Source organism: Falco cherrug, chromosome 4, assembly GCF_023634085.1.
Source record: "Falco cherrug isolate bFalChe1 chromosome 4, bFalChe1.pri, whole genome shotgun sequence".
In the NCBI taxonomy this organism is placed as follows: Eukaryota; Metazoa; Chordata; class Aves; order Falconiformes; family Falconidae; genus Falco; species Falco cherrug.
Genome location: NC_073700.1, coordinates 45,810,104 through 45,836,608, shown reverse-complemented (window position 1 = coordinate 45,836,608; position 26,505 = coordinate 45,810,104). Strand labels below are relative to the sequence as shown.

The following is a 26,505-nucleotide window of genomic DNA, read 5'->3' as shown; positions in this document are numbered from 1 at the left end:
TGTGGCGGGGCTCTTAAAGGGGCTGCGCCCCGCCGGGCGGCACTCCCCCACCTGGCCACGGGGCGGCGCTGTAGCTGCGCTCCCGAGCGGCCCCGCGGCCCCACCGCGCGCACTATTTGCATGCGGCTGCGCTGCTGGGCCAATAGGGAGGAGGGGCGGGGCGGGGACGGCGGCCCAATGGCTGCGCGGGGCGGGGCGGGGGGGGTGCAGCGGGCCAATGGTGGCGCGGGGCGGGGCGGGGCCGGGCCCTGCCGCCCGCCCGCGGGGAGAGCAGCCGCCGTGCGGGCACCGAGCGCACCCCGGCCCCGCCGCAGCCCGAGCCCCGGGCGGCCGCGGCTGCTATGCGGCTTCGCGGCGCACGGCCTCCACCGGGTAAGCGGGCGACGCAGCTCCACACCGGCCCCGCGGTCGGTACCGGCTCCCCCCCTTCCGTCTCCGCCCGGAACCGGGGGTTGGGGTCTTGGCTCGCGCTCGGGGGCTGAGCGGGACCGGGACCGGGGCCGGTTACCGGTCGCGTCCTCTGGGCGGGATGGGACCCCCTGTGGGCGGTTGTGGGCGGGACTGGGGAGCTCCCTCCCCCGCCATCGCGGCCGGTTACCGGCCGTTTCCCCCGCGCGGGGCTGGAGCTTCCTCCGCCGCGGCCGCTCCCGGCGCGGCCGGCACGCCCCCGCGCTCGGCCCGGGCCCCGCGGCCCCCGCGGGCGTCACTGCCTCGGCCGGTTAGAGACCCCGCGCCGCGCCCCGCCCGGCGGCCCCTGAGCAAGGGGACGAGACCGTGCCGCCGCCCTCTGCCCTCGGCCGGGGTAGCTCCGGCCCCGCGGCCTCCCGTAGCTCCGGGCTCGGGGCTGGGCTGGGTGGCAGCTGCCGGTCCAGCCCGGTCTCTTCTCCCCGTGCAAGGGGCCGCCGCTCCCCCCTTTACCGGTTCGCGGGGCCGGATCCTCCCCACCCCCCCCCCCCCGCCCCCGGCTCCCCCCTGGCTCCCCCCTCGGGCCCGGGTTCATATGGGGGCCGCTGGCCCCGGCGTCGGGCCAGGCACAGGCGGTGCCATGTGCCATCGGGAGTGGGTCCGGCCTCAGCTCCAGGATGAGCCCCCAGCCCGCTCCGGGGGTCCCTCCCGTGGCCCCCCCAGCTTTGCCCATCGCCGGGGGTGAGTGCCCCCCGGGCCCGGGCTCCCCATCCTCCTCCTCCTTATGTCAGTCTTCGCGCTGCTCTGGGGGTCCCTTCCGCAGCGGTGGCGGGAGCCCACCCGGGGGTCTGGGGGTGTCCAGCCGTGGCCAGGCCCCGGCATCGGTGGCACAAAGGCCCCATCCGTCACACCCCCGCCCGCTGCCGCATATTTTTAGCCCGGCGTAGCCGCTGTCACTCTCTCGAGCACCTGCCCTGCGGGACGTGGGTGCTGCTGCCCGAAATCCCCCGTGCGCCGCCCGGCAGCGCCCGCGCTGTCCCACGGCCCAGTGCGGCCAGGAGGGACAAAGGGGCACGGCTCAAGGTCACCGTGGCTGCCGGGCTGGGGTGCCACCGTCCCCTGGCTCTGGTTCGCCATGCCGGCACGCTCCGGCTGCGTTCGGGCTTCGGTTCCCCACAGGGATGCAGCAGCATGGCCCCAGCATGGCCACGGACTGGGGTGCTGGTGGCGATGGCTCTGCTCCCCGCTCTCGGTAGTGCCGGTGCTGGCACTGAGTGATTTGGCGAGTCGTGGCGAGGCAGAGCCGTGGCAGCACTGGGCCGGAGGGGCACGTGCCTGGGACGAGTCTCACTCCGGTTTGCTTGTGGCTCCCGCGGGCGCAGGGGATGAAGCTCAGATGTGGTGCAGGATGGCTGCGTGGCGGGGAGCGTGGCCACGGCTGGCGAGTGGCTGCTGCTCCGGGGCAGCCCTGCTTGTGCAGAGAGGGGAGGGTCCCTGCCCCAAGGCCACCCCTCTGCGCGCAGGCAAGATGGAGATGGCTGGGGTAGAAGAGGGGAAACTGAGGCACGGGCAGGGGCTGGGCAGCACTCAAATGGCTGAGCAGCTCCTGCTGCCCTGGTGCTGGCTCTCCCTTGAAGGCAGCAGCAGCAGCTGAGGTGCAGCCGGCAGGGCCACCACGGTGACGGCGCGCTCGTAGCAGGAGCCAAGCACGGCAGGGCTGCGAGCGGATGCGGCCGCCGCCGCAGCGAGGCGCGGGGGAAGCAGCTCTGACCCCTCCACCCAACCGGCAGCAGCACCAGCCTGCGCTGGAAACAGGTTCCCCTTTCCAGAATTAGCAGGATCGTGCTGTAGCTGCCGGCTCCCACATGCTGCTGGCTGTCCTGCCCCCGCGGCAGGGGCTGCCCGTGTCCCCAGTCACCCCTGGATCTGGCCCTGGCTTGGTCCCTGCAAGGGTCCCAGGGTGCATGTGCTCCACAGGTCCCCGCGGCAGCACAAACAGGGTGTTTGCCCGGTTGAGTCAATGCCCGTGCATGGCACCACCGTGGCGGTGGTGCGGTGAGCTCCCTGCCTTCGGCAGAGCCGGAGTTGTTGCCGGTGGAGCTCCGTCCATCCAGGGCTGGCTTCTGGCTGCGCTGGGGCTTGATGTGGCGGGGGGAGCCCAGGCCAGGGTGCTGGGGCAGCGGGGGTGTTGCAGGGCCCAGCCATAACGTGCTGGTTTCTCCAGTGCTTTTTGGCGGAGCGGAGCAGAGTTGAGCCCCTCGCAGCCCGGTGTCACCCCAGAGGACCCACAGCCCCTGGGGGAAGGGGAGAGGTGTGGGGGCTCACAGGGGCGGCCGGCAGAGCCTGTTTGCCGGGGTTCCGAGGAGCGAGGCACTGCCTGCCCGTACCGTGGGAGCCTGCCCTGGGGACCCACGGGTGCCCCCACGCTTTGGGACCCCGCTGGGCCCTTCTGCCGCATGGTGCAGACCCTGGTGCTGCTCGCACCCCGGCACTGGCCTGGCAGCTGCCTGCTGCTGCCCACTGCTCCCCTTGCCCATTGTGGCGTGTCCCTGGGTGGGGATGAGCCCTGTCCCCCGTGGGGGACCCGTGGGGCGGCTCTCCCAGTGCCCTCCCTGCCCGGCTGTTATCTGCTGGCGCTGCTATCCCGGTATCCGCTGCCTGCTGGGCCAGGCAGGGCTATCGGGTCCGGCAGGCCCCTTCCCCCTCCAGCAGCAGGGCCCGGCCTCCCTATCTCATTAGCTCGAGATTAATGAGGCTCCTGCACTGTCTTTAACTCCTTCCTCCTCGCCAGCTCCTGCCGGCAGCTCCGCTGACCCTCCTCCGCTTCTCCCAGCAGGTTTGCGCCAACGCCTTCTGGAAGCCAAGCTGGCCGAGGACTAGGGACGCCTGGCCGCAAGTGGGGGGACTCCACGCTGACCCCAGGCTGCTGACCCCCCCGAAGGTGCCTGGTTGGCGGGCGAGGGGCGATGTGCTGGGCTGCGGCCGCTGCCTGTTGAGCCTGGGGACTTTTCGGCACCTGCCCACAGCGTGCTCGCCGACAGCGGCAGCACCCTGATCCCCACGAGCGACCCCGTGCCCGCAGCTCCCACCGGAACCCTTGAGTGAAGGAGACGTCGGGGCAAGGCTGAGGGGGGTCAGGGGGCACATCCTTCTGCCCTGACCCGGTGGCAGCAGCGATTCCTGCCCTGACACCCCCACGGTGCTGCAGACCCTCCGCTGCCCGCGCCCCCCCGGGCCCCGGCAGCCCCCTTGCAGGGCTGCCCCCCCCGGCGCTGCCCAGCCTGGGCCTCCAGCCCCACTGGAGCGCGGCAGCCTGCCGGGTGCTGCCCCCCGCACCTCCGGGGCATTGCCCCCCGGGTGCGTCGCCCCTCGCCCCCCCGGGGACCCACCGCCCGCCGGCAGAGCCATGAAGCTGCAGGCGGTGATGGAGAACCTGCAGCGGCAGCAGCGCGCACGGCTGCAGCAGGCACTGGAAGCGCGGCAGCAGGAGCAGCAGCAGCAGCGCTCCACACCTCCCCCGGCGCAGCCACCGCCGGCCCCGGGGCAGACCCCTGCCAGCACCCCGGCCCGGGGCCGTGGCCAGGATCCGGCCCCAGCACCCCTGGAGGAGGGAGTGGAGCCTGAGAGCGCGCACATCCAGCGGGCGCAGATGGCTGCTCTGGCCGCCATGCGGGCAGCCGCCGCCGGCCTCAGCCACTCGTCCAGCCCGGGGCTGTCGGATGAGAGCCAGGCCTCCGAGGAGGAGGAAGAGGAGGAAGAGGAGCGCGGTGAAGAGGAGGAAGAGGAGGATGGCGCATACCAGCAGGAGATGGGCTCGGAGGAGGAGGAGGAGGAGGAGGGCCTGTGAGTATACGCTGGCCCTGGCTGGCAGCTCTCATGGTTCAGGGAAGGGGCAGGGACGCGGTCTGGCCCTGGTGGGTTTTGGCACGGCTGGCTGGGGACACAGGCTTCCCTTTGGGGCTGGGGAGCGGCGGCAGAGGCTGCCGGGGGGTGCCTGTGCTGTGTTGGGGGGTGGTCTTCGTGCAGCTCAGGGCGGGCAGGCGGCTCGGTGCTGTCAGGATGTCCTGGAGCGGGAGCTGCCGAGAGCAGCAGCTTGGCTCAGCAGCCGTGATTCCTCGTGCTGGCCTGGCATGGGGCGACGTTTCATCTCTGGCCAGGGAGCCACGTGGGGCCGTGACAGAGGATGCTGGGCTGGCTTTAAATTATGCAGGGCCCTCACGGCTGCCTCCCCTCAGCCTGCGTCCTCGCCAGGGCAGGGAACAGGCTGGGAGCCATCTGGCAGAGCCCCACTCCCAGCCCGAGCTGCTGCCTTGGGATGCCAGTGGTGCCCTGTGGGGCTGCCACCTGCTGACAGGGGTGCACCGGGGCTTTGCTGGGTGCCCTGGGTGCTGGTGTGGTGCTCCCAGCCCCGCAGCTGTGGGGCACCTGTCGGGGGGACGGCAGGAGAGAGGGATCGGCTTTGGGGACCCAGCCCCCTGCCTGGCGTGGGACCAAATCTTTTCCCTCCCCCCTGCTCTAGGAAGGGCAACTGGGTTGTAGACGACTTTGAGGAGGACCTGGGTGAGGAGGAAGAGGAAGAAGAGGAGGAGGAGGAAGAGGAAGACTATGAGGAGGAGGAAGACATGGGAGAAGAAGGGCTCAGCTCAGCAGAGGCGGTGCGGGCAGGCGCAGGATCCTTGCTGCTCCGCAAGCCCCCGGCACCCCAGCACTACCGGGGCGAGCCGCAGCGGCTGCCGGGTGGGCAGGAGCGGGTCCCCTCCGGACTGGGCCACGCGCAGCCCCCGCCACCGGCACCTGACCATGGCGACTGGACCTACGAGGAGCAGTTCAAGCAAGTAGGTGCCCGCCGGGATGCGTGTGCCCCCCTGCGCCCTCCCTCCCCTGTCCCTCCGCTCTGCCGTGCGTCTCTGCGTCCTTGAGAGCTGCGATGAGATGCCTCTGGTGGTGCTGCCTCTGGTAGTGTTCTTGGATAGAGCTGCTGTTGTTGCTGCTAAGAAAATGTGGGATTTCTCCAGGGTTTTAGTGCTTGGGCTCAGCCTCTCCCTCATCCCTGGCTGGTGGCTTCAGTGGGATCCTGTGTCCTGGTTGGCACTGTAGCCTGGCCCCGGCACAGGCGGATGGTGTGATGGGATTTGCTGCAGGGAACTGGGGGGGTTCTTGCTGAAAATGATGGAAAAAAACCCCACCCTGGACTTGCGAATCTGAAGGGACTCTCAGTTTTCTGCTTCTCCACCCTCCCCACCATTTTTGGAGGGGACCTGTCAGTGCAGAGGTGATGCCCGGTGGGATGGCTCTGGCCGTGCAGATGCTGGGGGCAGAGCTGTCCCCCTGCCACCACCAAAATGCCATTGAAGAGTGAAACCAGGGAGAAAGCACCCTGGCTGCCCCCTCCATCGCCTTCCCCTCACTGGCTGAGCCAGGCTGGCAGGAGGCAGGCGCACTCCTGCTCTCTCCCGGCGCAGGAGCTCTCTGCGCCCCGCTTTTCGCTAATAGAAGGAAATGTGCTGTGAGCTGGGGCTCCCCAGGGGCTGCCCGGCACCTTTGATGTGTGTGTTTAAATACATCTGAGTTTAGGGCTGGGGGAAGGGATGGGAGCCAACAGCAGCAGATGGGACCCAGATGGAGCGACCGGGGCACGGTGGCCTTTCGGGAGGGATGCGACGGCCCCTGCCCCTTCCCCTTCAGGGGGGCCATCGCATCCCTCCCAAAAGGGGGAAGGGGCTGCTGGGATCTGCCGGCACATCTGGATGTGGGCAGCCTGACGGCAGGGCTGGCGGAGAAAGCACAAGCGAGTGCAGAGCGTGCAGCCGCCCTCCCCAGTGCACTCCTGCCCAGCTTGCAGGGGAGGAGGGATGCTTCTGCCCTGCGTGTCCCTTGTGCCGCTGCACCTACGCTGCCTCCTCCTCTTCTTGTGGTTTCTCTTTTGTGCTTCCTGCCATCGGGGAGCGAGGGGCCGGGGATGTGATCTCATATCTGTGAAGAGGCTTTTTCGATACCGCGCTGTGATCTTCCTGTTTGTCACTGTCGGTGCCGTACCAGACCTGCGTGCCCAGCAGTTGCTCTCAGCCCTTGGGATCTGACGGGAAAATCTGGGGCTGGGTGGTCAGGATCCATGCTGCGCCGGTGCAGTGGTCTGTAGATGTGGCAGGGACCATGCTGTAAACTCTGCCAGGTCCTCCACCGCAGCCACGCAACTTGGGGACACCAGCCCAAGTCCTCAGCGCATCCTCTGTCCCTTCTGCCCACCAAGCTGTGCTGGCAAAAGGGGCTGAGCCCCCACTCTTCCCCCTTTCTCTTCCCAACGGGAAGCTTCCCAGGGTCGGTGGTAAGAGCCCGGCACAGCAGTTAATCGTGGAAGCAGCCGGAGGGGGGAGGAAAGTGGCTGCCGCTGCTGCGCTGTGGGCGGAGGAGAGGAGACGAAGCACCCGACCGGGAGAGGCTTTCCCCGGCACGTCAGCCCGCCAGCGCGCCGGCGCTTGGATTGCGGCCGCTGGAGCCAGGCCAGGGGCTTGCGCTGGCCGGGAGCTTCTCCTGGCCACCCTCCAGCGCGTGCTGCCGAGCGCTCCAGCTCCAGCCCAGCTGGCGCAGCCAGGCCGCTGCGGCCTGGGAAGGAGCAGCAGGAATGTAAACAGCGAGTGCCGGCGTGGGGCGGCCGCCATGGCCCTGGCGCTGCTTGGCAGGGGATGCTTTACCCGCTTCCCTGCCGCCCCTTCGCCGGGGTTGAGGCGCAGGAGGGGAAACCATGGCGGCACCAGGGTGCTGGTGCAGCGTGGCTGGGTCCACCCTGCCAGTGGTGCTGTGAGCGTGGCCGTGCTGGTGCTGTGCCTTCCCACCATGGTGGGGGAGCAGTGCTCGAGGGAGGGGCTGTTTCAGGGTTGGATTTTTGTTTGCAAAGGAGCTCCTCACCACTCAGCACTGGGAGCGCATCTGCTCTCCCGGAGCTTGCGGGGAGCGTGCAGCCTGCTGCGTGTCGGATGCGTGGGGTCCCCAGCACCTCCTGGGGCTGAGCTGCGGCTGCTCGCTTTGGGGGAGGCGGGGGGCTGATCTCTTTCTCCCTGCCTCCCGGCATGCTCGGGCCCCCACAGGTGGTGAGGGGCTGGTAGTCTGGCCCAGGCCCTCGATGCCCCCAGGGCTCTCCAGGTCTCCCTGCGTTCAGATTCTGCTCTGGATGTGCTGGTGCTGATGAATGGCCCAGCCTGGTATGGGGCTCCCGGCACCGTTCGCCTCGCCGGGCAGTTCTGCTGACCGACTCCCCGCACCGAACCCCCCCCCCCGGTGCCCTGTGCCTGCTGGGGGGCTGTCCCTGTCCCCACCACGGAGTTATATTGACCCATCTGGGCCAGATTCCTGCAAACTGGGGCTCAGCCGGGTTGAGCTGCGGGGGGCCGGGGGGAAGAAGGAGGAGGAGGGGGCCCAGTTCAAGGGAGGAGGAAGGGGAGGGCGTGAGGAAGAGTTATGGAGGTTAGGGAGGTTAGGGAGCCGGCGCGTGGCACCTCCCTGTCCCCGGGGATGGCTACCGTGCAGGCAGAGGTCAGCGAAGCGGCTGACCCGGGGCGCTGCCTGCGCGGGCAGCAGAACAAAGGAGCCCCCAGTGTGGCGGGGGGCTCGGGGGGCAGCGGCTGCCGGGGCCACGATGGCTCCTTGGGGGAGGAAAGGGGCATTTTTGGGGTGGGAGGAGGCTCTCCATGGGGAATGGCCGCCACATCCTCCTCCGCTGGCCAGCAGTGAGGCCAGGATCACTTTCATTTTGTCTTGTGCCTGTGGTAGCCCCACCGGTGGCACGGCGGGGGCGGGAGGGGGCAGGGGGGACATCGGCACGTTGCCCCATGCTGCTGCCATGCTGGGCTGGGACCGCATCCGCGCTTGCTTGGGTTTGGGGTCATCTCTAACCTCACCCCAAAAGGCACGATGGGGAGGCTGGGGTGATGCCGGGGGGGCTGGGGCGATGCCAGGGGGACCGCACTGCCAGCCTGCTGCCCTCCAGGGCACCACGGCTGGGTGCTGGGCCTTACTGGGGCTCGCACCGCACGTGTTTGCCGTCACGCCACCGCTCCAGAGGGCAACACTGGCGGCGGGAGCTGGGCTTTGACAAGTCGCTGGAGCACGAGCAGCTCAGCCAACCCCTGCCAAAAATCCAGCACTGCTGCGTGCCACCGCAAACTGCTGCGTAATGCCTGGCCTCACGCTCCTGCTGCCGGCCTGGGGCTGCCAGAGAAAAACCTGCTTTGATGTCCGTGCCCCAGCGAGTGAGTTGGGGAGGGGGGTCCTCTGCTCCTGCCCTGCGGAGAACCCCTCTCTTAACCTTTCTGTTTCATTCTTGCTATGACTGTGCACTACTAATAGCAGGAGCGTGAGTGCTGGGTGCGTTGGCAGCCCGCAGAGCCGGAGTTTCCTCCCTCTGCCCCTTTTGGAGTTTCCTGTGCTGCCTGCGCTTCCTTGGGCGCCTGCACCCCGGCACCGTATCCCGCAAGAGGGCAGCTGGGGGGATCTGTCTCCTGGTGCTCCCTCCAGCTGCCTCGCCCACTGGGCTCCCTTGGGGATGCCCTGTTTTGGGGTGCACCCTTTGGGGTGCTGCAGGCTGATGTTTAAGCCCCCAGCTCTGCTCCTGCTTGCAGGAAGCGTCGGAGGCTTTAAGAAGCTGGCGTGGTGCTGTGCCAGCGGTGGGGTGCTGGTAGGGTGCCGGTGCTTTGAGGGGGGGTGCAGGGAGGTTTCTTAAGCTGTCCCAAATGGGGACATCCGAACCACGATGGTGGCACATGGGGGGTGAAAACCTCAGCCCTTATCTTGTGCCGAGCAGCACTCCCCCCGAGATACGGTGTTTCAAAGTGCAACAGTTGGGGAAAGAAAAAAATAAACCGAAAGCAACTCTGCAACCTCGGTGGGCGGCACACAGGGCACAGGGGGGGCAAAAGCGGACCCCCGGGGCTGGGGACCAGCCGGGACTGCACACGTGGCAGGGATGTGGCGGCTCCCAGGAGGATGAAGCTGGGATTTTCCTGGGAGAATTGCAGGAGGAGTGGAAGAAGAGCCCATGTTTCCTCCAAAACCCTGGGGCTCGGAGCCCTGTGCAGGAACCCCAGGCTCTGGCTGTGGTGTGGGGGATCCCCTCTGCCGCCGTGGCAGCAGTGCCCCCGCTGCAGGGCCCTTTCTCCCGTGGATTATTTTCCTTTAAAAAGCCCAAAGCTGGCTGGGGGAGCGGGGCCGGGAGCGGGGGCCCTGCAGCCTTTTAACAAGGGCGGGAAGGTCCATTTACTTTCTTTAAAATATTGATTAGAGCTTTATTGCATTAGCCAGCCGAGCGGATGAGCCACCCCCGGGGAGGGAGAGGGGGCCCCTGTGCGGGGAAAGGGGCACCCGAGCCTCGTCGCCCGGCCGGGGGCCACCGTCCCCCCACCCCAGAGGCGGTTTAGCTCTGGTCGGTGTCGCGGCATGGCAGGGGCGTAGATAAAGGGCAGCACCCTGGGGCCCCCCGGACGGGTGCTTCTGTGCCGGGAGGAGGTGATTGTGGTGCCTGGCCAGGCCAGCGGCAGATAACGGGGGTAAGGAGGGGACCGGAGCGGGCTGGGGCTCCGGGGGCAGTGGTTTGGTCACAGGTGGACCCCTCCCCAAAGAAGGGCCGGATCCTCCCCATGACCCCAGCGCAGCCGTCACCCGTTTCGCTCTGTGCCACCATCCAGCTTGCTGAAGGGTGCTCCTGGCTGGGAATCCAGCTCAGTAATTGGCTCACAGTGCTCAGGGAGCATTCCCAGAGCCGTAATCCCACCAGATCCCTGGCCGGGGGTCAGGGACTTCTCAGCGAGAGCAGCTTAACCGCTGAGTGCCTCCCCCAGCCTGATGCCTGGGTGCCTGCGGGTGCTGGTCCTGGCATCCGGGCACCACACAAAGCCATTTCTCCCAGTGAGACCCAGGATAATTAATGAGGTGGGGGACGGGTGACACGTCCCTCCTGCTCTGGGTACTTGGCCAGCACCTTCACCCAGCTGATTTTTTTTGCTCCTGGGTGGACCGTCCCCCCAGCACCCCTCAGCTCTGGAGCTGTGCTGGCTCCCCCCCCCAGCCCGGCCATCACCTGTTAGCGTTCCCCTGGCCCCCCAGATCTCCAGCCCCTGCAATGATTCAAGGGCTGCAGAGGAGGCAGCCACCTCCCAGCTCCAGCACAGCTGAACTAACAGGAGTGAGGGTTTATTTAAAAGAAGTTAAAAAAAAAAAAAAAAGAGTAGAGGCAAGAGCAGGTCCTTTGTCAGCAAAGCAAACAGCCGCCCGGCAGCAGAGCGGTTGGGCAAGGGCGCAGCGTTGCCCCATCACCCTATTTCTGGCTCAAACCACAAGAGAAATGGTACCCGGTCCTGGGGCCCAGCCGGACGTGCCGCAATCGGGGGCCAGGATGAGAGGTGGGGGCAGTCTGGGGGTGGGGGGAGCCCCTCGCTCTCGCCTGGGCACGTCCCTGACATGCATCTGCCTGTGCTGCCCGCTTGCCAGGCTCTGAGCCCCCTGGGGCAGCCGGGTTGGGGGGCTCTGGGCACAGCTCCTGGCTCCACTCCTGACCTGCTCCCTGACCCTTCCAGTCGGTCACTTAATCTGCCTGTGCCTGGGTCCCCGCTCTGGACGGAGCTCGCAATAATCCACCCTGCGCTGGGGCTGCTCGGAGGCCGGGGCTCTTCCACCCCCAGGAGGGTCCCTGCTCCCCACGTGTACCTGGGGGAGGGGATGGCCCCATCGCTGCCGTGCTGGTAGTCCTTTGGTAAAGGGCTTGCGTCACCCCCCTGCAGTGGCTGGTTTGGGGGTCTCGCCCCGGTGCAGATGGCAGCCAGGAGCACCCAGGCAGGCACTGGTCCTAAATCCCTCCGGCAAAGGGCTGAGCCTGCTGCCTCAGTTTCCCTGCCTGCTCATGCACCCCTCTGCCCACGGCCATCGCGGAAGCCCCCTGCTCGGGCAGCAGTGTCTGCTTTCCAAGACTCAAATACCGACATATTTCCACTGCCCGCCAGCCCCGCCAGCAGCAATGTGCTGCCCCATGCCGCCGCCTGCTCCTGTGCCGCAGTGGGATGGGGTCAGGCAGCAGCTTTGGCAGAGCTGTCGTCGCTCTGGTGCTGCATCAGTACCACGGTGTTCTCCCCGTGGCTGTCCCCCTCCCCTCCGTGGGTCATCGGTGGCGCAAGGAAGCAGCGAGGTTTCGGCGCTGCCGGAGCAGCACTGCGATGATGGTTCCCAGGGCTGACGGCCCACAGCTGGCTGCTTGTCAAAACCATCTGCGGCTGCTGGATCTCTTCCAGCTCCCACGGGCAGGGCCAGGGTGTGCGAGGCTGGCAGGAGACATCCCCCCCAGGACCACCCCCACCGTGGTGGGGACCGCTGGCAGGGTCGGTGGAGCGGCCGTCCCACAGATGGATGTGGACGGAGGTGCAGGACCTCGCATTTCAGGAACAGATTTGCAATTAGACAAATCCCCGGTCGGGCAGTGGAAGCCCCAGGGTGACTCATCTGCTCTGGCTTACAGCGATCCCCTTTCTAAGACGATCATTTACATATGGTGGAATTTAAACCCCAGCTCGCCTGCAAGGGCCAACGCAGCCCGCGTTCCTGCGCCTGGGTTGGGTCCTCGCCCAGGGGTCTCGACCTGCCGGCCCTATAGGGCTTCACCCCAGGGAGGTCTGGGGGCACATGGGAAAAGCCGTGCAAACCCTTGGGGCACATGCCCCAAGGGTTTGCACGGCTTTCCCAGCAAGAAGAGATTTGGTGCTCTGGCTGTGGTTTCCCAGGTTTGTGCCGCGTAGCTCGAGCTCGGCCGCCCACCCGGGTTCTGCCTGGCCAGCAGTGTGCAAGCCGGCCCTTGGGTGTTGCTCCCCGGGACGAGCTTTCTCAACACTGCCTGACTCCACTGAATTAATATTTGCACAAGGTCCGGTGCGATAGCAAGCATGTGTCAAGGGCATGCACCGGCACGCACGCGGCGAGGGCTCCCATGTGCCTGCCCCGGCTGGCGGAGGGCAGCTGCTCCCCCGTCCCACCGCCTCGGCGGTGACCTCTTGGCAGCTCGTGCCACGCGTTGGTGTTCAGACACTGAATCAGTTTTTATTTTAGCCGGAGCTGGGCACGCTGCTGCCCAGCAGGTCCTTCTGAAACCGTCGTTTGAAATGCAACTGCAGCAGGATTCGCTTCCTCCTCTGCAGGAAGGGGAAAAAATAGCGGCAGCGCAGCTGTCCTGGGAGCCGGTGTGGGTCCCGGCACGGTGACACGCAGCACTGGCACGGCTCCGGTGCGTGGATGTACGGAGCATCACGGTGGCTGCCGGCTGGCCGCGCAGGAGCGGCCCCGCAGCGTGGCGGGTGGCGCACGGACAATGGGGGGTCAGGGAGGTTAAATGGCGACTAATTCACCCATTCAATGTCCCCCTCCATGGCACGGTGACACCCGCCGTGTCGGCGCTGACACTGGCCCATGTCCCCCTGGGTTGCCAATATGGCTGCTCCCCCCAGCCTGGCTGGGGAGGTGGTGGGGCTGGGCATGGGGGCCATGTAGGACCCCATCCCACCGAGGGGCTCGGGTTGGGATGGGACGCTGCTGCAGTGCCGTGGGCTCCCTGTCCCCATCCCCATGTCTGGTTGGGTGGCACCCATGGGACTGTGGCCAGAATGTGGCTGCAGCATCGCTCGGGGGGGTTTGCGGGCGCTGGGGGAACCTGAGGTGGTCTCGGGGCCCCCAGACCTTTGGGGCGATGGCTGGGGATCAGGGCTGGGCTGGTCCTTGTGCCACAGGCGCACCAACAGATCTGCCACCCACAGGGTCCCGCGGCCCCCAGCCCGAGGAGGGGGCACTGGTGGGGAGAAGCACCTGCGGTGGGACCGTGTCCCGGCCCAGGCGGTGCCGACCCACAGCGGGGACAATGCTGGGAACTGGTGGGAACAATAGTGCCGACGGGAAGCGTGGCGGCGAGGGCTCAGCTCTCCCCGGCCCCCTCCCCGGCTGCCCCCGCGGAAGCGGCCCCCCGCCCCGGGCAGCCCTGGCGCTGCTCAGGCCGCAGGAATCCCGCCGGGCCGGTCAGTGGACTCGCCGGCGGCAGAAGCCGGATCGGTCCCGCATGGGCGAGGCTCCCGGCAGCACCGTCCCGCTCCTGGCCGACCTCGGAGCTGGCGAGCAAAGAGGTGGCGGGGGGCTGCTGCCGGGGGTTTCGGTGGTCCCTGCCCTGCCCTGTGCTTTGCGGGGGGCTGGTGGGGGATTAGGGATGGGGACAGCGAGAGGTGACCCGTCCCTAAGCCGAGCACTTTATCTGTGGCAGGATCTGTGCCGGGGCTGGACTCTCCCTTTGCCGGGAGGGATCGGCCCCAGCAAACCCGATACCCCCACGGCCGGGGGGGTGGTGCCGGTGCTGCCCCCCACTCACCGCAGCAGCTGCGCTGGCAGAAGGGGCCGCGCTACACAAAGGGGCTGCGCAGCTCGGACACCCCCAGCCCTGACTCAGCCACCATCTTACAGGAAACCACCTCAGCAGCATCACCCGAAACGCTTCATTCCGGGGCTCGTCACCAGCCCTTCAGTCTTGTTTTTACAAATTACTTTCTTTTTCTGAATAAATGCCCTCTCCGGCCCCGGTTGCGGGTCCTGGCGTGTGATCGGTGCAGGGCCGGTGCCTCGGCACGCTGGGGGCCAAGGGGCTTCGTGCGCCAGCCGGGAACAGGACGGGAAACACCGCCTGCGTGTTTATTCTTCGTTAAATAACTCATTAGTGTGCACGGTCTCTTCCCCCCTCCCAGCATCACCCCCTCGGCTGTCAGCGGGACAAAGGGACCGTCCCTGGGGGCCGCTCAGAGGAAGGAAGGAAGAAAAGAAAGAGCGAAGGAGCAGCCCCCCCGTCACGCTGCCCGGGCTGGAATCCATCAGAGGGGACGTTTGCCCTGCTACCTGCCAGGCACCTCGCTGGGGTGGGCTCTCCCCTGCGCTGCCTTTGTTGTATCTGTTCCCTAAATACAGAAATTCAGGCGTTTCCAGCCCCGCTGGAGGGGCCGGTGGCAGCCCCCAACCCTGCTGCGGTGGCCCTTGGGGGTCTGTCCTCCCGCCCTAGCTCACGGCGTGCACGTCCCAAACCGGTTTCGAAGAGAAGGGAGGAAAGCCGAGAGTGTCGAGACTTCCTGGCGATGGAAAAGAAACTTGAAAATTAATCCCCGAGGCTTGAAAACCCGGAACCGAGCCGGGGGCGGGGGGGCAGGGTGGTGTTTGTGACTCGGTGGCGGGATGCTGGGACACGGGCTCCTCTGCACCCCTGGCCATGCACAACCCTGCTCTCGGGTTGGGGGGTCCCTGTGATGCCTGCTGGGGTGGGCACGGGGGCTCCTGCCGATGGGGAGACTCACCTGGCTGCGCGCCCAGAGCCTCATTACATGGCGCTTCCCCTCCCTGCTTTAATTGCCCTCCTTGCCTGCAGTGCGGGGGGGCCGGTAGCAGGGGGATGGTGGGCTGCTGGGTGGGGGTGTTATCTCAGCCGGACCCCCGGCACGCACTGCTCCCGTGCCGAGGGCTCTCTCCTGCATTCCTGGCATTGCCGAGGGGCCGCCTCCCCGCCAGCCCTTTGAAAGCCAACGGGTTGGGATTTTCCATAATCTGGTTTGAAACATTAATCCGGTCATCCACACCAAACGCCGGGCCGGCATCCTGCCGGGGCGCTGGGGTGCGGGGTCAGTGCCGCCCGCCCACCACCTTCCTAATTCCTCTTCCACTTAATTATATATCTGCTGGCAACGGCCATCTGGCACCTCGTCCTCAGCCGGCCGCGAGGACGGAGGGCTGGGGCCGGTGGGGGCTGCACCGGCGGCGAGGCGGGTCGAGCATCATGGCGTGGAGCTGGCCGTGCCGGTGGCACCAGGCGCTTGCTGTGTGCTGGAGGAGCACTGGGTGTGCGGGGCCAGATCCACCAGCGCGGGGGCTCTCGGGGAGGTGGGGGGCATCTCCTATCCCCCCCAGCCGGGCTGGTGTTGGCTGTGCCGCAGCATCCCCTGGCACCGCGCTCTGGTGGTGGGGGCCCATCATTGGGGCGTCGTGGCAGGGCAGCCTCCCCACGGTAAGAGGATATTCTCGGGGCAGATTAAGTCGTTTCTACCTCCCCGCGGCCTCCCTAATTACGAAATGTAAATCTATTGACTCAGCGGCGGCAGGGCGGCCTCACCCCGCGGCTCGCTGCCCGGCGGCTGGCGTTACCTTTGCACCCAGCCTCGCCACCTCCACCCGCGCTTCCCCGGTGAGGCGCCGCGCTTCGTGCCGAGCAGAAGCCACGCTGGAGCATGGCAGGCAGGGCATCGGCACCGGCACCGGCCGGGGATCAGCACCTGCTGATTTCGATCCGGTGGTGCCAGCGGCAGCTGGTCCGTGCTGAGCCCAGCTGCGCGCTCGGTTTCGCACGCTACTGAAACAAGAACATGTTTCTGTTCCTCAATTTTTATTTTGGGACCCAGTATCTAAGCCTTCCTACGATTGCCCGCGCTGCCTTTCGGTGTCCGCAGGGTGTGCGGTTGCTTTGCTGTGGCCTTGTCGGTGCCGGAGCGCTGCCCGCGAGGTGTCCCGGCAATCCCGGGATGCTGTCAATGCAAGGAAATCCTGCGAGGGGCTGCTGGAAGTCACTCGTCTCTGCCCCCTTCCACCTCCCTGCCTGTGCCCGGGTGGCGAGTGGGGACGAGGCCAGCTCGGCAGATGCCGTTCAGCCACACGCCGCTCGCTGCGGTGCAGGCAGGGCACGTCCCGGCCACGGCAGGGCACGTCCTCGCCTCACGGCGCTGCTAGCACAGCTCCTGGGAAAGCTGCCCTCGCTTCTGCTGGCAGCAGTAGAGCCAGCGAGGGTCTGGGGGGCTGTTAGGGGTGCAGCACCTGGCGCAGGGAAGTCCTGGCCCGGCCAAGCCCCTCGCCCCACGCCAGGGCCGTGGTGGCCAGCCAGCAGCAGCCGAGCACGGCGGAGCTGTCGAAATCTGGCCAGCAACCAACCACAAGCGGCAGCTTGCGAAACGTCCTTTGCCCGGCAGCCGCCGCTGGGTGTGCCGGCAGGGCCTCGAGGGCACCGGGCGGGAATGGGGCTCCCTCTGCTCCCTGGCCCCAGTGACCCCCCTGTGGCTTCATCCCGGCTGGGAGTGGTGGGGAGAGTGGCCGTGGCCAGTGGAGTTTGGCGTGGGACCCCCGAGGCCGGCAGGCGGTGGAGGGGGCACATGGAAGGACGGCACACGGGGCAGCCGCCCGCCAGCTGCTGCTAATCCCCGGGTACCGGCCGGCGCACGCTTTCCTCAGCTGATGGTTAATTTTCTTTCATCCTCTTAAACGCTTCCGTTCCCCTCAGGACCGTGCCCGGGGGGGCTCCCGGCTGGGGGGGTTGCGGCAGTAAATGAACCGTCGTTGTGTCTGTCCCTTCCCACCGCAGCCGTGGCTCCCACCTGCAGCCGGGGAGAGTGGCTTTATTTAAAGTCTGGCTTTATAAAAATTGAATGAACCGATGTTTTCATAAAGGGCTAATCGATTTTTAGAGCTCTGCAGGTTAATAGGTTGCTCGTGACACCCTTGCGCTGTGCCAGGACGGCTCCACGTTCAGTCATGCCCATATCCCGCTGCGATTCAGCACCGCATCCCAGTGATGGCGCAGGGGCTGAGGCCAACGCCGCTGCCAGCTCCCCACGGACAGGCAAAACCCTCCCAGCTGCCAGCGCTTCTGGGTTTTTGCGTTTCCCTTTCTCCCGAGCAGGATGATGCTCCCCCTTCCCTCTCCAGCCCCCTCTTCCCTCCGCAGTGCCATGGTACTTCTCCCTCCCCAGCGTTTGTATTTAATCCCCTGGCTGTGGCTGGCACACTGGCGCTGGTGCAACCCTGCGGGCTGGGGGTCCCGGCAGTGCTGGAGCGGAGCATCTCTGCCGCGGTGCCCGGTTAACGGGGGTGGGGGGTGGGAGTGGCAAGGATGCTGCAGGCAGCGGAGCCGTGGGCAGGGGGCTCAGCACCGTGCAGGGTTGTGCCGTGGCGGTGGGTGCCGGGGCAGGGCTTTCTCAGTGTGTGGCTTTCGAAGCCGCTCAAGGAAACGGGGGAGGCTGGATTGGTGCCAGCCCAAGATCCCTCGGCCTGGCGTGGGCAGCCCCTGCGGCTCAGCCTGAAAAACCACGGCGGTGCCCGCTGTGCCACCTCCCAGCCCTGCCCTGCTGGGGGGCACCGCTCCGCTCCCCCTGTGTCGTGGTCCCTCCGAGCTCCCCCTGTGCACGGGACCCCATGCTGGCAGCACTGGGGTGGGAGAGGGGCTTTGAGGGGTCTCAGCCGGTGGTGACAGTGGCTCCCGCCCTTTCCCGGGGGGTTTGCTGGGGCCCAGGCGAGCGGGGCAAGGTTTCCAGGGGAACTGGGGGTTTATGGCTTTCCTGCGGCGCCCTGCCCCTCTTATCGCTGCGGCCCCATTGATCCCTTTGATCGGTGCCGGCAGGCGCGTTTGGCCCCACAGGATCCGGATCCTCCCTGGGGGTCTGTGGGAGGAGGGGGCTCGCACCCCTCCCTCGCAGCCGGGGTGACGGCTGTCTGCCCGTGGCTCCCGGTGCCGCCGGGGTGCCATGCCAGGCATGCCCGCGGGAGCGAGCGGGCGTATCGGTGACCCGGTTAACGTGCTGATCTGCCGCCATGCGGTTGGCGGCCCCGCGGTGCATGCCTGGTGAGTTACGTGGTAATATTTATAGCCCCCTCCCAGCCGCCGCGGCCGCGGCTCTGTTGGCAGTTGTTCAAAGCTGTCATTTCTTGAGAAAAGTGGGAGCTGCTCAGCACCAAGGGGCCAAGGGCAACCAGGGCTGGGGCGAGGACTGCGGCAGCCATCCCCGTGGCATCTTGGCAGCACCTGCCCCTGCAACCCCTGCACTGACACCCATCCTGAGGAGGGGAATATTATCCATCAGCCACCGCCTCTAGGCAGAAACCGCGCTGAGCTTTGGCTGCCGGCACCAGGGAGAGGCAGAGCCGGTGCGGCGTGCCTGCCTGCGTGCCGGGGCGCTCAGGCCAGCAGATCCTGCTGCCATAAATCAGGCAGGAATGTGCCGGGCTGTCAGGCGCGGGGTGGGGTCCTGACAAAAGATGCCCCAGCAGAACCGGGTGCTTGAGGCGCAGCCGTGCGGGGAGCCTCGCTCGGGTCTGCCTGCCCCAGCTTAGAAAGACACGTCCCGGCTGCGTACAGCAGCGCGGCATGCGGTGCCAGCTCTGTTCATCCTGCCGGCTTCGCTCCGGCAGCCGTGCTGGGCAGCGCAGCGACCCGGGGGGAAGATGCTCGAGCAGGAGATGCTGACAGCCCCACAGCTGCTGGTTGAGGGGTACGAAGCCTCACCGGGGCAGCCCGTGCTCAGCACCGGCCTCACCGGGCAGATTTGCTGCTTTCCAGAGGGAAACAGGCTCTGCCGGGTGGGTCCAGTTCACCGCACTCCTTGCCTCGTCACGGCACGTGTTTACTAGGGCCGGACCCCCAGGGACCCCCTTTGAGCACCCTGCTGCAGGCACGAGCTCACAGCGTGGCACACGAGTGTGCACTGTGTGGCACATGGGTGCGTGCCATGGTGCACAAGCTCACAGCGTGGCACATGAGTGTGTGCTGTGTGGCACGTGGATGCGCGCTGTGGTGCATGAGCTCACAGCGTGGCACACGAGTGTGCACCATGTGGCACGTGGGTGCGCGCTGTGGTGCACGAGCTCACGGTGTGGCACACGAGTGTGCACCGTGTGGCACATGGGTGCGTGCCATGGTGCACAAACTCACAGCGTGGCACACGAGTGTGTACCGTGTGGCACATGGGTGCGTGCCGTGGTGTGCAAAGTCACAGCATGGCACACGAGTGTGTACCGTGTGGCACATGGGTGCGTGCCGTGGTGTGCAAAGTCACAGCATGGCACACGAGTGTGCACCGTGTGGCACGTGGGTGCATGCTGTGGTGCACAAGCTCACAGCGTGGCACATGAGTGTGTGCTGTGTGGCACGTGGGTGCGCGCTGTGGTGCATGAGCTCATGGCGTGGCACACGAGTGTGCACCGTGTGGCACATGGGTGCGTGCCATGGTGCATAAAATCACAGCGTGACACACGAGTGTGCACCATATGCCACATGGGTGCATGCTGTGGTGCACGAGCTCACAGCGTGGCACACAAGCTCGCCAGCTCCTGATGCTGGCTCCTGGCACTGGCTCCCTCTGGCATTGCAGGTGCGGAGGAGGGATCACGCCGAAGCCTTGCTCTGCTCTGTGCCGAGCACGTGGTGGATGCTAAAAATAACCGGGATCGGTGTTCCTGGGAGGCGCTGGGGGCCGAGTATGGTGTTTGCAGCGTGGGAGCTGCTCCAGCCCGCAACTCGGCACCGGCGTTGCAGGGCCAAGCGCTGAGCGGGGCAGGCAGGGGATGGCAGCGCCGTCCCAGGGCATGGGCACAGGTCAGCCCCATGCTGCAGGGACCCCGGGGACCCCACGTCCCCATGCAGGGACCCTCCCAGGCCATTCGGTGTCCTGCCAGCTGAACAGCCCAGGCTGGCAGGCTCATGCCCCAGGGGTGCTGCTTTGAGAGGACCAGGGGTCTCAGGGCAGCAGGGGGCACAGGTAAGGGGGTTTCCCAGCGTTTTTTCTCCTCTCATTGCGCAGCTGTACGAGCTGGATGGCGACCCCAGGAGGAAGGAGTTCCTGGACGACCTCTTCAGCTTCATGCAGAAGCGAGGTGAGCCCCCCTGCCTGCTTTCCCCCTCCCCACGCCTTTCCGGGGCTGGGGGCTCATTTCCTCGCCCCTCATTACAACCCCGAGGTCACAGCTCCGGTTGGGCTGCTGGTTAATTTTTAACCTCTTTGCACAGCAGGGTCAAACCTGCTGGGCTGGATCTGGCGCCCGCAGCCCCCCCTCCTTCACCCGCCCAGCCCCGCTCCCCTCGCCCCTCACATCCGGGACCTGCGGCCCCTTCCCCACAGGGTCCAGCCCCTCCAGCTGTCTTTGCCCGCCCCCCCCCCCCCCCCCCCCCCGCTCTTATTGCCCCCCTGGGTTGTTGCAGAGAGTGAAGCCCCTCGCTGCCTCCTTGCTCTGCCTGGGCTGGTGGAGGGGGCAGGGGGGGCCCAGGGGGGTGGAAAGGGCTGAAAGCGAAGCGTTCGCCTGGTCGAGGGTCTGGTTCCTGCGTGGAAAACAGCGCTGGAAATGCTGACGCATCGCTGCCTTCAGCCTTTTGTCAGGCGGGTGCTGGGGGAAGCACGTGTGCGTGCGCGGGGGGGCCGGGGAGCGCTGGCGGCGTCCCACTAGGGTCCCACCAGAGCTGCCTCACCCACCAGTACCGGGAGGTCAGAGCCCCCCGGGAGGGGGGAGATGCTGCAGCCCCTTCCCTGGCGCTAGAGGGTGAACTCCCCCGTGCATGTGCGGCCCCCAGCTCGGCGGGACCCTCGCCGCCGGGAAGCGCCACCACTGTTATAAATAACTTATGTTGCTGGGTGCTGCCGACCTCAGCCTGAGCAATGGCGCTCAGCCCCGTTTTGGGGGCTGCGGCTGAAAACTGCGAGTTTCTGTTTCCTTTGTTCTTGGGGCTGATGCTCAGCGAGACGGCAGCGAGGGGGGGTCCTGAGGGGGGAGGATGGGGACGGTGAAAGGGTAGGGAGGAGCAGGAGCCCCCTGGCCCTCACACTGCCTCACAGTGGGGGTCTTGATGGCTTCACCCCGGCTTTGGCCCGGGGGTGAGGATGCAGCAGCCCAGACCCGGTCTCTCCTCCCCCTGCTCCCCAGGGACCCCCGTCAACCGGATCCCCATCATGGCCAAGCAGGTGCTGGACCTGTACATGCTGTACACGCTGGTGACGGAGAAGGGCGGCCTGGTGGAGGTGATCAACAAGAAGCTGTGGCGGGAGATCACCAAGGGGCTCAACCTGCCCACCTCCATCACCAGCGCTGCCTTCACCCTGCGCACCCAGTGAGCGGCGGGGGCTCGGTGTGGCGAGGGGGGGAAGAATCCTCTGGCAGAGCCGGTGCTGCCCGCGCTCCCTCTGCCCTGCGCGGGATGCTGGGGGCGGTGGGGAGGGAGGGGGCGGCACACGGGTAGGGGGGTCGCCAGCCGCCACATCACCGTCATCGTCCCCGTCCCTTTCTGCTGGCAGGTACATGAAGTACCTGTACCCCTACGAATGTGAGAAGCGAGGGCTGAGCAACCCCAACGAGCTGCAGGCGGCCATCGACAGCAACCGGCGGGAGGGCCGCCGGCAGGGCTTCGGCAGCTCCCTCTTCACCTACTCGCCCGGCGGCACCCACGGCCTCCTCTCCTCCCCCAAGCTGCCGGTGCCAGCGTTGGGGCTGGCCTCCGCCACCAACGGCGGGTCCATTGCTCCTGTCCAGAAGATCAAGAAAGGTAACAGCCACCGCGGGGTCCGGCTGCGGGCTGGGCCCCCTCCCGGCACTGGGGGACAGCCCCGAGAGGGGCAGAGCTGGCGCCGTGGGTAGGGGGGGTCACGCTGCTCTCCCCCACCCTGGGCTCAGCTTGGGGACCCTGGCTGCGGTCACCCGGCTCTGGCCCTTGGAGGGGCACGGAGAGGCACAGAGGGACCCTGAGATGTTGTGCCAGGGCTGGGGAAGCCCTGGGGTGGTGGCACCCATCCATCCCTGTCCCCTGTGTCCCTGACCGCCCGCTCTGCCCCTGCAGAGGAGGACTCCCCCATCCCCATCTCCATGCCCAGCCGGCTCCCGGTCTCGCTGGCTGGCCACCCGGTGGTGGCAGCCCAGGCGGCTGCGGTGCAGGTGGCAGCAGCCGCCCAAGCCGCGGCCCTGGAGCAGCTGCGGGAGAAGCTGGAGTCGGGGGAGCCCCCGGAGAAGAAGATGGCGCTGGTGACAGATGAGCAGCAGCGGCTGATGCAGCGGGCGCTGCAGCAGAACCTCCTGGCCATGACGGCCCAGCTGCCCATGAGCATCCGAATCAACAGCCAGGGCACCCGCTCGCCAGGTCAGTGCCGGCCCCGGCCCCCCGCTCCGGCAGAGCCCCCGCGGCCCCCGCTCCCGGTGGGGTCCATAACCCGCCTGTCCCCCAGCAGAGAACCGTCAGGACTCCACCGCCGGCCTGAGCAGCAACGGCACCAACAGCATCAGCATGTCAGTTGAGATCAACGGTATCGTCTACACAGGTGAGGGGCTCCCCACGCCACCGGCACGGGCCGGGGGCTGCTCGACCCCCGCCATCCCCAGCAGCCCCCACCGCGCGCCACGCGGCCTCGCTCCTGCCGGCCTTCGCCCCGGTTTTGGCCACAGATGCGTTGCGCGCAGGCAGCGTTGGCACCACCATGCCACCCCCCAGCTCAGCCCCCCCCCCGCTCTCTCCCCAGGTGTGCTGTTCGCCCAGACGCCCGGCCCTTCCTCCTCCTCTTCCTCCTCCTCCTCCTCGCTCCCCTCCTCTGCCTACAGCAAAGGCAATGGCAGCAGCGGTGGCAGCCGGAGCAGTGGCAGCGGTGGCAGCGGCGGGGTGGGGAGCAGCGGCGGTGGCAGTGGTGGCAGCGTCCCCCCTGCAGCCCCGGCCAGCCTGGCCGTGCCCCCCAGCTCTACCTCCAACAACACTTCGCCTTAACGCCCCCGGCCCCCCGGCCCCTTCCCCTCGCCAGCGCCAGCAGCCGCGGTGAGGGGGCAGAGCTCGCCCTGCATCGCCGGGGCGTGGTGGGCTGGGGTCTCGCCGGGCTGGGGTCTCGCCGGGCTGGGGTCTCGCCGGGCTCTGCCCTTGTTCTCCTGTTGTTGGGTTTTCCTTTGCCAGGCAGAAAAGCTTTAGCCAGGGGGGTTTTGTCGGAGCCGCCGGCTGTCCTGCTGCGCCGCTCCGGTCCAGGACCGTTTTACCTCACTCACATCACACTTTGCACTGTACATTTATTATTATTATTATTATTTTTTAACTCGTGTTACCTCCAGACAGACGCACGGACGCCTGCTGACGCGAGCTTTAGTGAAACCCCCCGGCACTCTCTTAACAGAAAAAAAAAGATAAAAAAAAAAATAATAATTGGAAATCGGGAGATATTTTATTCATTTAGATCCTTTTCCCTCCCCCTTTATTTTGAGAACTACACTCACTATATGGGATTTTAAGAGGTTGTTGTTTGATTGTTTTGTTGTAAATAGCTTCTATTTTATTCTCTAAAAAGAAAAGAAGAGAAAAGTATCAAACTTTAACATGCAAATGATATATATTAGTGTTCATCAGGGAAACGGGAGCTTGGAAACCGCCTGACCTCCTTTCTCCTCTCACTGTCGGTGGCCGACTCCAGCTCTGCTCCTTCCCCTGGGAACCCTGCGGGCACCCCAAGACCCCCAGGGGTTTGTATGGGGCTGGGGGGTCTCATCCTGGTGGGGCTGTGCCAGCAGCTGGCAGGGCTGGCAGCCCCCCAGCACAGGCAACCTGCCTGCACCCCGCAGCCTCCAGCCTCCTCCGGTCTCTGTGCAGGGGCTGGGGGTCTGTGCCCACCTTTGGGGGTCCTGCAATGGGGGGTGGGCAACATGCTGTTCCCCTGCCCATCCCACCTGGCCGGCGCATCCTTGGGAACTCGCTGCTTTTGGGCTGTTGCTTCACTGGAGAAAATTGAGCCCAAAGCCATTGCCCTCCCCCCCGCCTCGCCAAACCCCCAACCCACACCGGGGGGGGGGGGTCCGACATTGAACCACAGCAGCGATTTGGGCTGATTTGCTCGTCCAAGGCAGCATCCCCCCCCTGCACCCCCCCACCATCCCCATGGGGTAAAGGGGGGCAAGCAGGGCCAGGAGCTGGGCTGCACTGGCAATTTTTATTTTTATTCCCCCCCCCCAATACTACTGTGCAGAGCCAATTTGGGTGTATTTTTCTCCAAAAAGCAGCAGTTTAGCGAGAGCAGGATCCGGCCAATGTATGGGGGGGTTCTATAGGGGACCGGTGTAAAATATTCAATTTAGCAATGGGATGCAGGAGCCCATATCCATGATGGTAATTTTTTTTTTTGGGGGGGGGGGAGGGGCTGTGGGATGCTCCGGAGGTCCCGAAGGATGCTCGCATCCTTCGGGACCTCCAGAGCATCCCGCAGCCCCAGCCTTGAGCATTTATTTTAAGCATCATTATCTCTCCAGCCGGCCAGGTTTCATTTCTTTTGCAATTTTTTAGCCTTTTTTCTGTGTCCCCCCCCACCCCCCCCTTCCAAAACGTTCACCCACATCTGCGTGAGACACAATCGCGATCCGATACCGACACCCCCCCCCCCCCAATACAACTCGGTATCTCAGTTCCTCAGGTTTTAGCCTCGAGCACAGGGTTCCTTTCCCCCCTTCCCCAGGTGCCTGGGGGGGTCCCTTGCTGGTGGGACACCCCCCCCCCCTTTTTTTTTTTTGCTTGGGGAAGTGGCGATCTCAGGGGATTTGGGGTTTTTCCAGCTTTCTCACCCCCACCCCCCTCCAGCCTTTTTTCCCCCCTCTCCAGAGCTGGAAATGCCCTTTGGTGGCTCCGTGGACCCCCGTCTTTTTTTTGGGGGGGGGCCACGGGGTCTCCGTCCGGCTTCTGCTGCTGTTAGGATCCAGCCCAGCTCCCCGCAAGGAGAAATCCCAGGGGGAGGTTTCTTGTGCCCAGGGTGGGCGTTAGATTTTCTTAGCGAGTTTTTGCATTTGTACAGTCACTGTTTTGGGTTGGTTTTTTTTTTTTTTTTAATTATTTTTATTCCCCCCTCCTTCCTCTTCCCTCCCCCTCTTTTTTTTTTTTTTGAGAGCGTATTACCTTCCACTTTATTTTTCTTTTTGCATATCGATTTAAAAAAAAGAAAAAAAGAAAAAAAAAAAAGCCTAAATCAGTTTCTCTGGGGTTTGGAAAGAAAAAAAAGGAACGGACACAGCTGCAGATGCATTTACCCAGCATGCATATCTTAACTCAGGTAAAAAATGAAAAAGAAAAAAAACCACAAAAGACAAAAAAAAGAAAAAGAATAAAAACCACATTCTACCTCTGAGAGCGGCGGCCTCGGGCGCACCCAGGCCCCCGGTGAAATATTTCAGTTTTGCAAACATTCAGGTATTGAAACTTTTGATTATTATTAAAAAAAAAAAAGATAAAATAAAATAAAAACACTGAAAGTTTACATTTTATAATAACATTATTATACAGATTGTATTTAAACTTCAGAATATTTAAGACAATTGTAACCCTGTAAAGTTGATGAAATATTAAAAAAAAAAAAAAAAAAAAAAAAGATGTGTTGTTTGGGGGTTTCTGTCCCTGGGGGTGTCCAGGGGGTGCCCACATTGCTCTTGGGGTGCCCACCTGGTGCCTGTAGGGTTATGGGGCGCCCATGGGGTGCCTATAGAGCCATGGGGTGCCCATGGGATCCCTACAAGGCTATGGGGTGTCATGGGTCCATGGGGTCCCTATGGGGCTATGGGGTCCCCACAGGGTGCCCAGAGGGCTGGGGGGTGCCCATGGGGGTCTCTATAGGGTTCCCACAAGGCTCTGGGGTGTCCTTGGGGTCCCTATAGGGCCCCCATGATGTGCCCATAGGGTTGAGGGATGTCCATGGGGTCTCTGTGGGGCTATGGGATCCCCAGAGGGTGCCCAGAGGGCTGGGGGTGCTCATGGGGTCTCTATAGGGTCCCCACAAGGCTCTGGGGTGTCCTTGGGGTCCCTATGCCCCCCCCCCCCCCCGAGGTACCCATAAGGCTGGGGGGTGTTCATGGGGTCCCTATAGGGCTATGGGGTCCCCATGATATGGCCATAGGACTAAGGGGTGTCCATGGGGTCTGTATGGGGTCCCCACAGGGTGCCCAGAGGGCGAGGGGTGCCCATGGGGTCTCTATAGGGTCCCCACAAGGCTCTGGGGTGTCCCTGGGGTCCCTATGGGGCCCCCCTGACGTACCCATAGGGCTGGGGGGTGTCCATGTGGTCCCTATAGGGCTATGGGGTCCCCATGATGTGCCCATAGGACTAAGGGATGTCCATGGGGTCCCTATGGGCCCCCCATGATGTACCCATAGGGTTGGGGGGCGTCCATGGGGTCTCTATATGGCTATGGGGTCCCCAGAGGGCTGGGGGGTGCCCATGGGGTCCCTATAGGGTGTTCACAAGGCAGGGGGGGCGCGCAAGGGTCGGGGGCTCCCAGGTCCCCCATCCCGGGCCGGGCCGGGGCGGGCCCTGCT

General features: G+C 65.5%; 1 protein-coding gene across 3 annotated transcripts; it reads left to right on the top strand.

Moving 5' to 3' along the window:
* The first annotated feature begins 217 nt into the window (after positions 1–217).
* ARID3A (AT-rich interaction domain 3A) lies at positions 218–25,441 on the top strand. Of its 3 annotated transcripts, none has more exons than XM_055707063.1 (9): positions 218–372; positions 3,242–4,248; positions 4,925–5,240; positions 20,010–20,082; positions 21,124–21,307; positions 21,492–21,739; positions 22,031–22,327; positions 22,416–22,505; positions 22,704–25,441. In XM_055707063.1, the coding sequence occupies exons 2-9, from the start codon at positions 3,812–3,814 to the stop codon at positions 22,940–22,942; spliced, it is 1,884 nt and encodes a 627-aa protein (XP_055563038.1). In that variant the 5' UTR covers positions 218–372; positions 3,242–3,811; the 3' UTR covers positions 22,943–25,441. The 3 variants fall into 3 exon arrangements, with proteins under 3 accessions (XP_055563038.1, XP_055563036.1, XP_055563037.1); XM_055707061.1 differs by having other exon boundaries at positions 22,413–22,505; XM_055707062.1 differs by having other exon boundaries at positions 226–372; positions 3,239–4,248; positions 22,413–22,505.
* Positions 25,442–26,505: the final 1,064 nt, after the last annotated feature.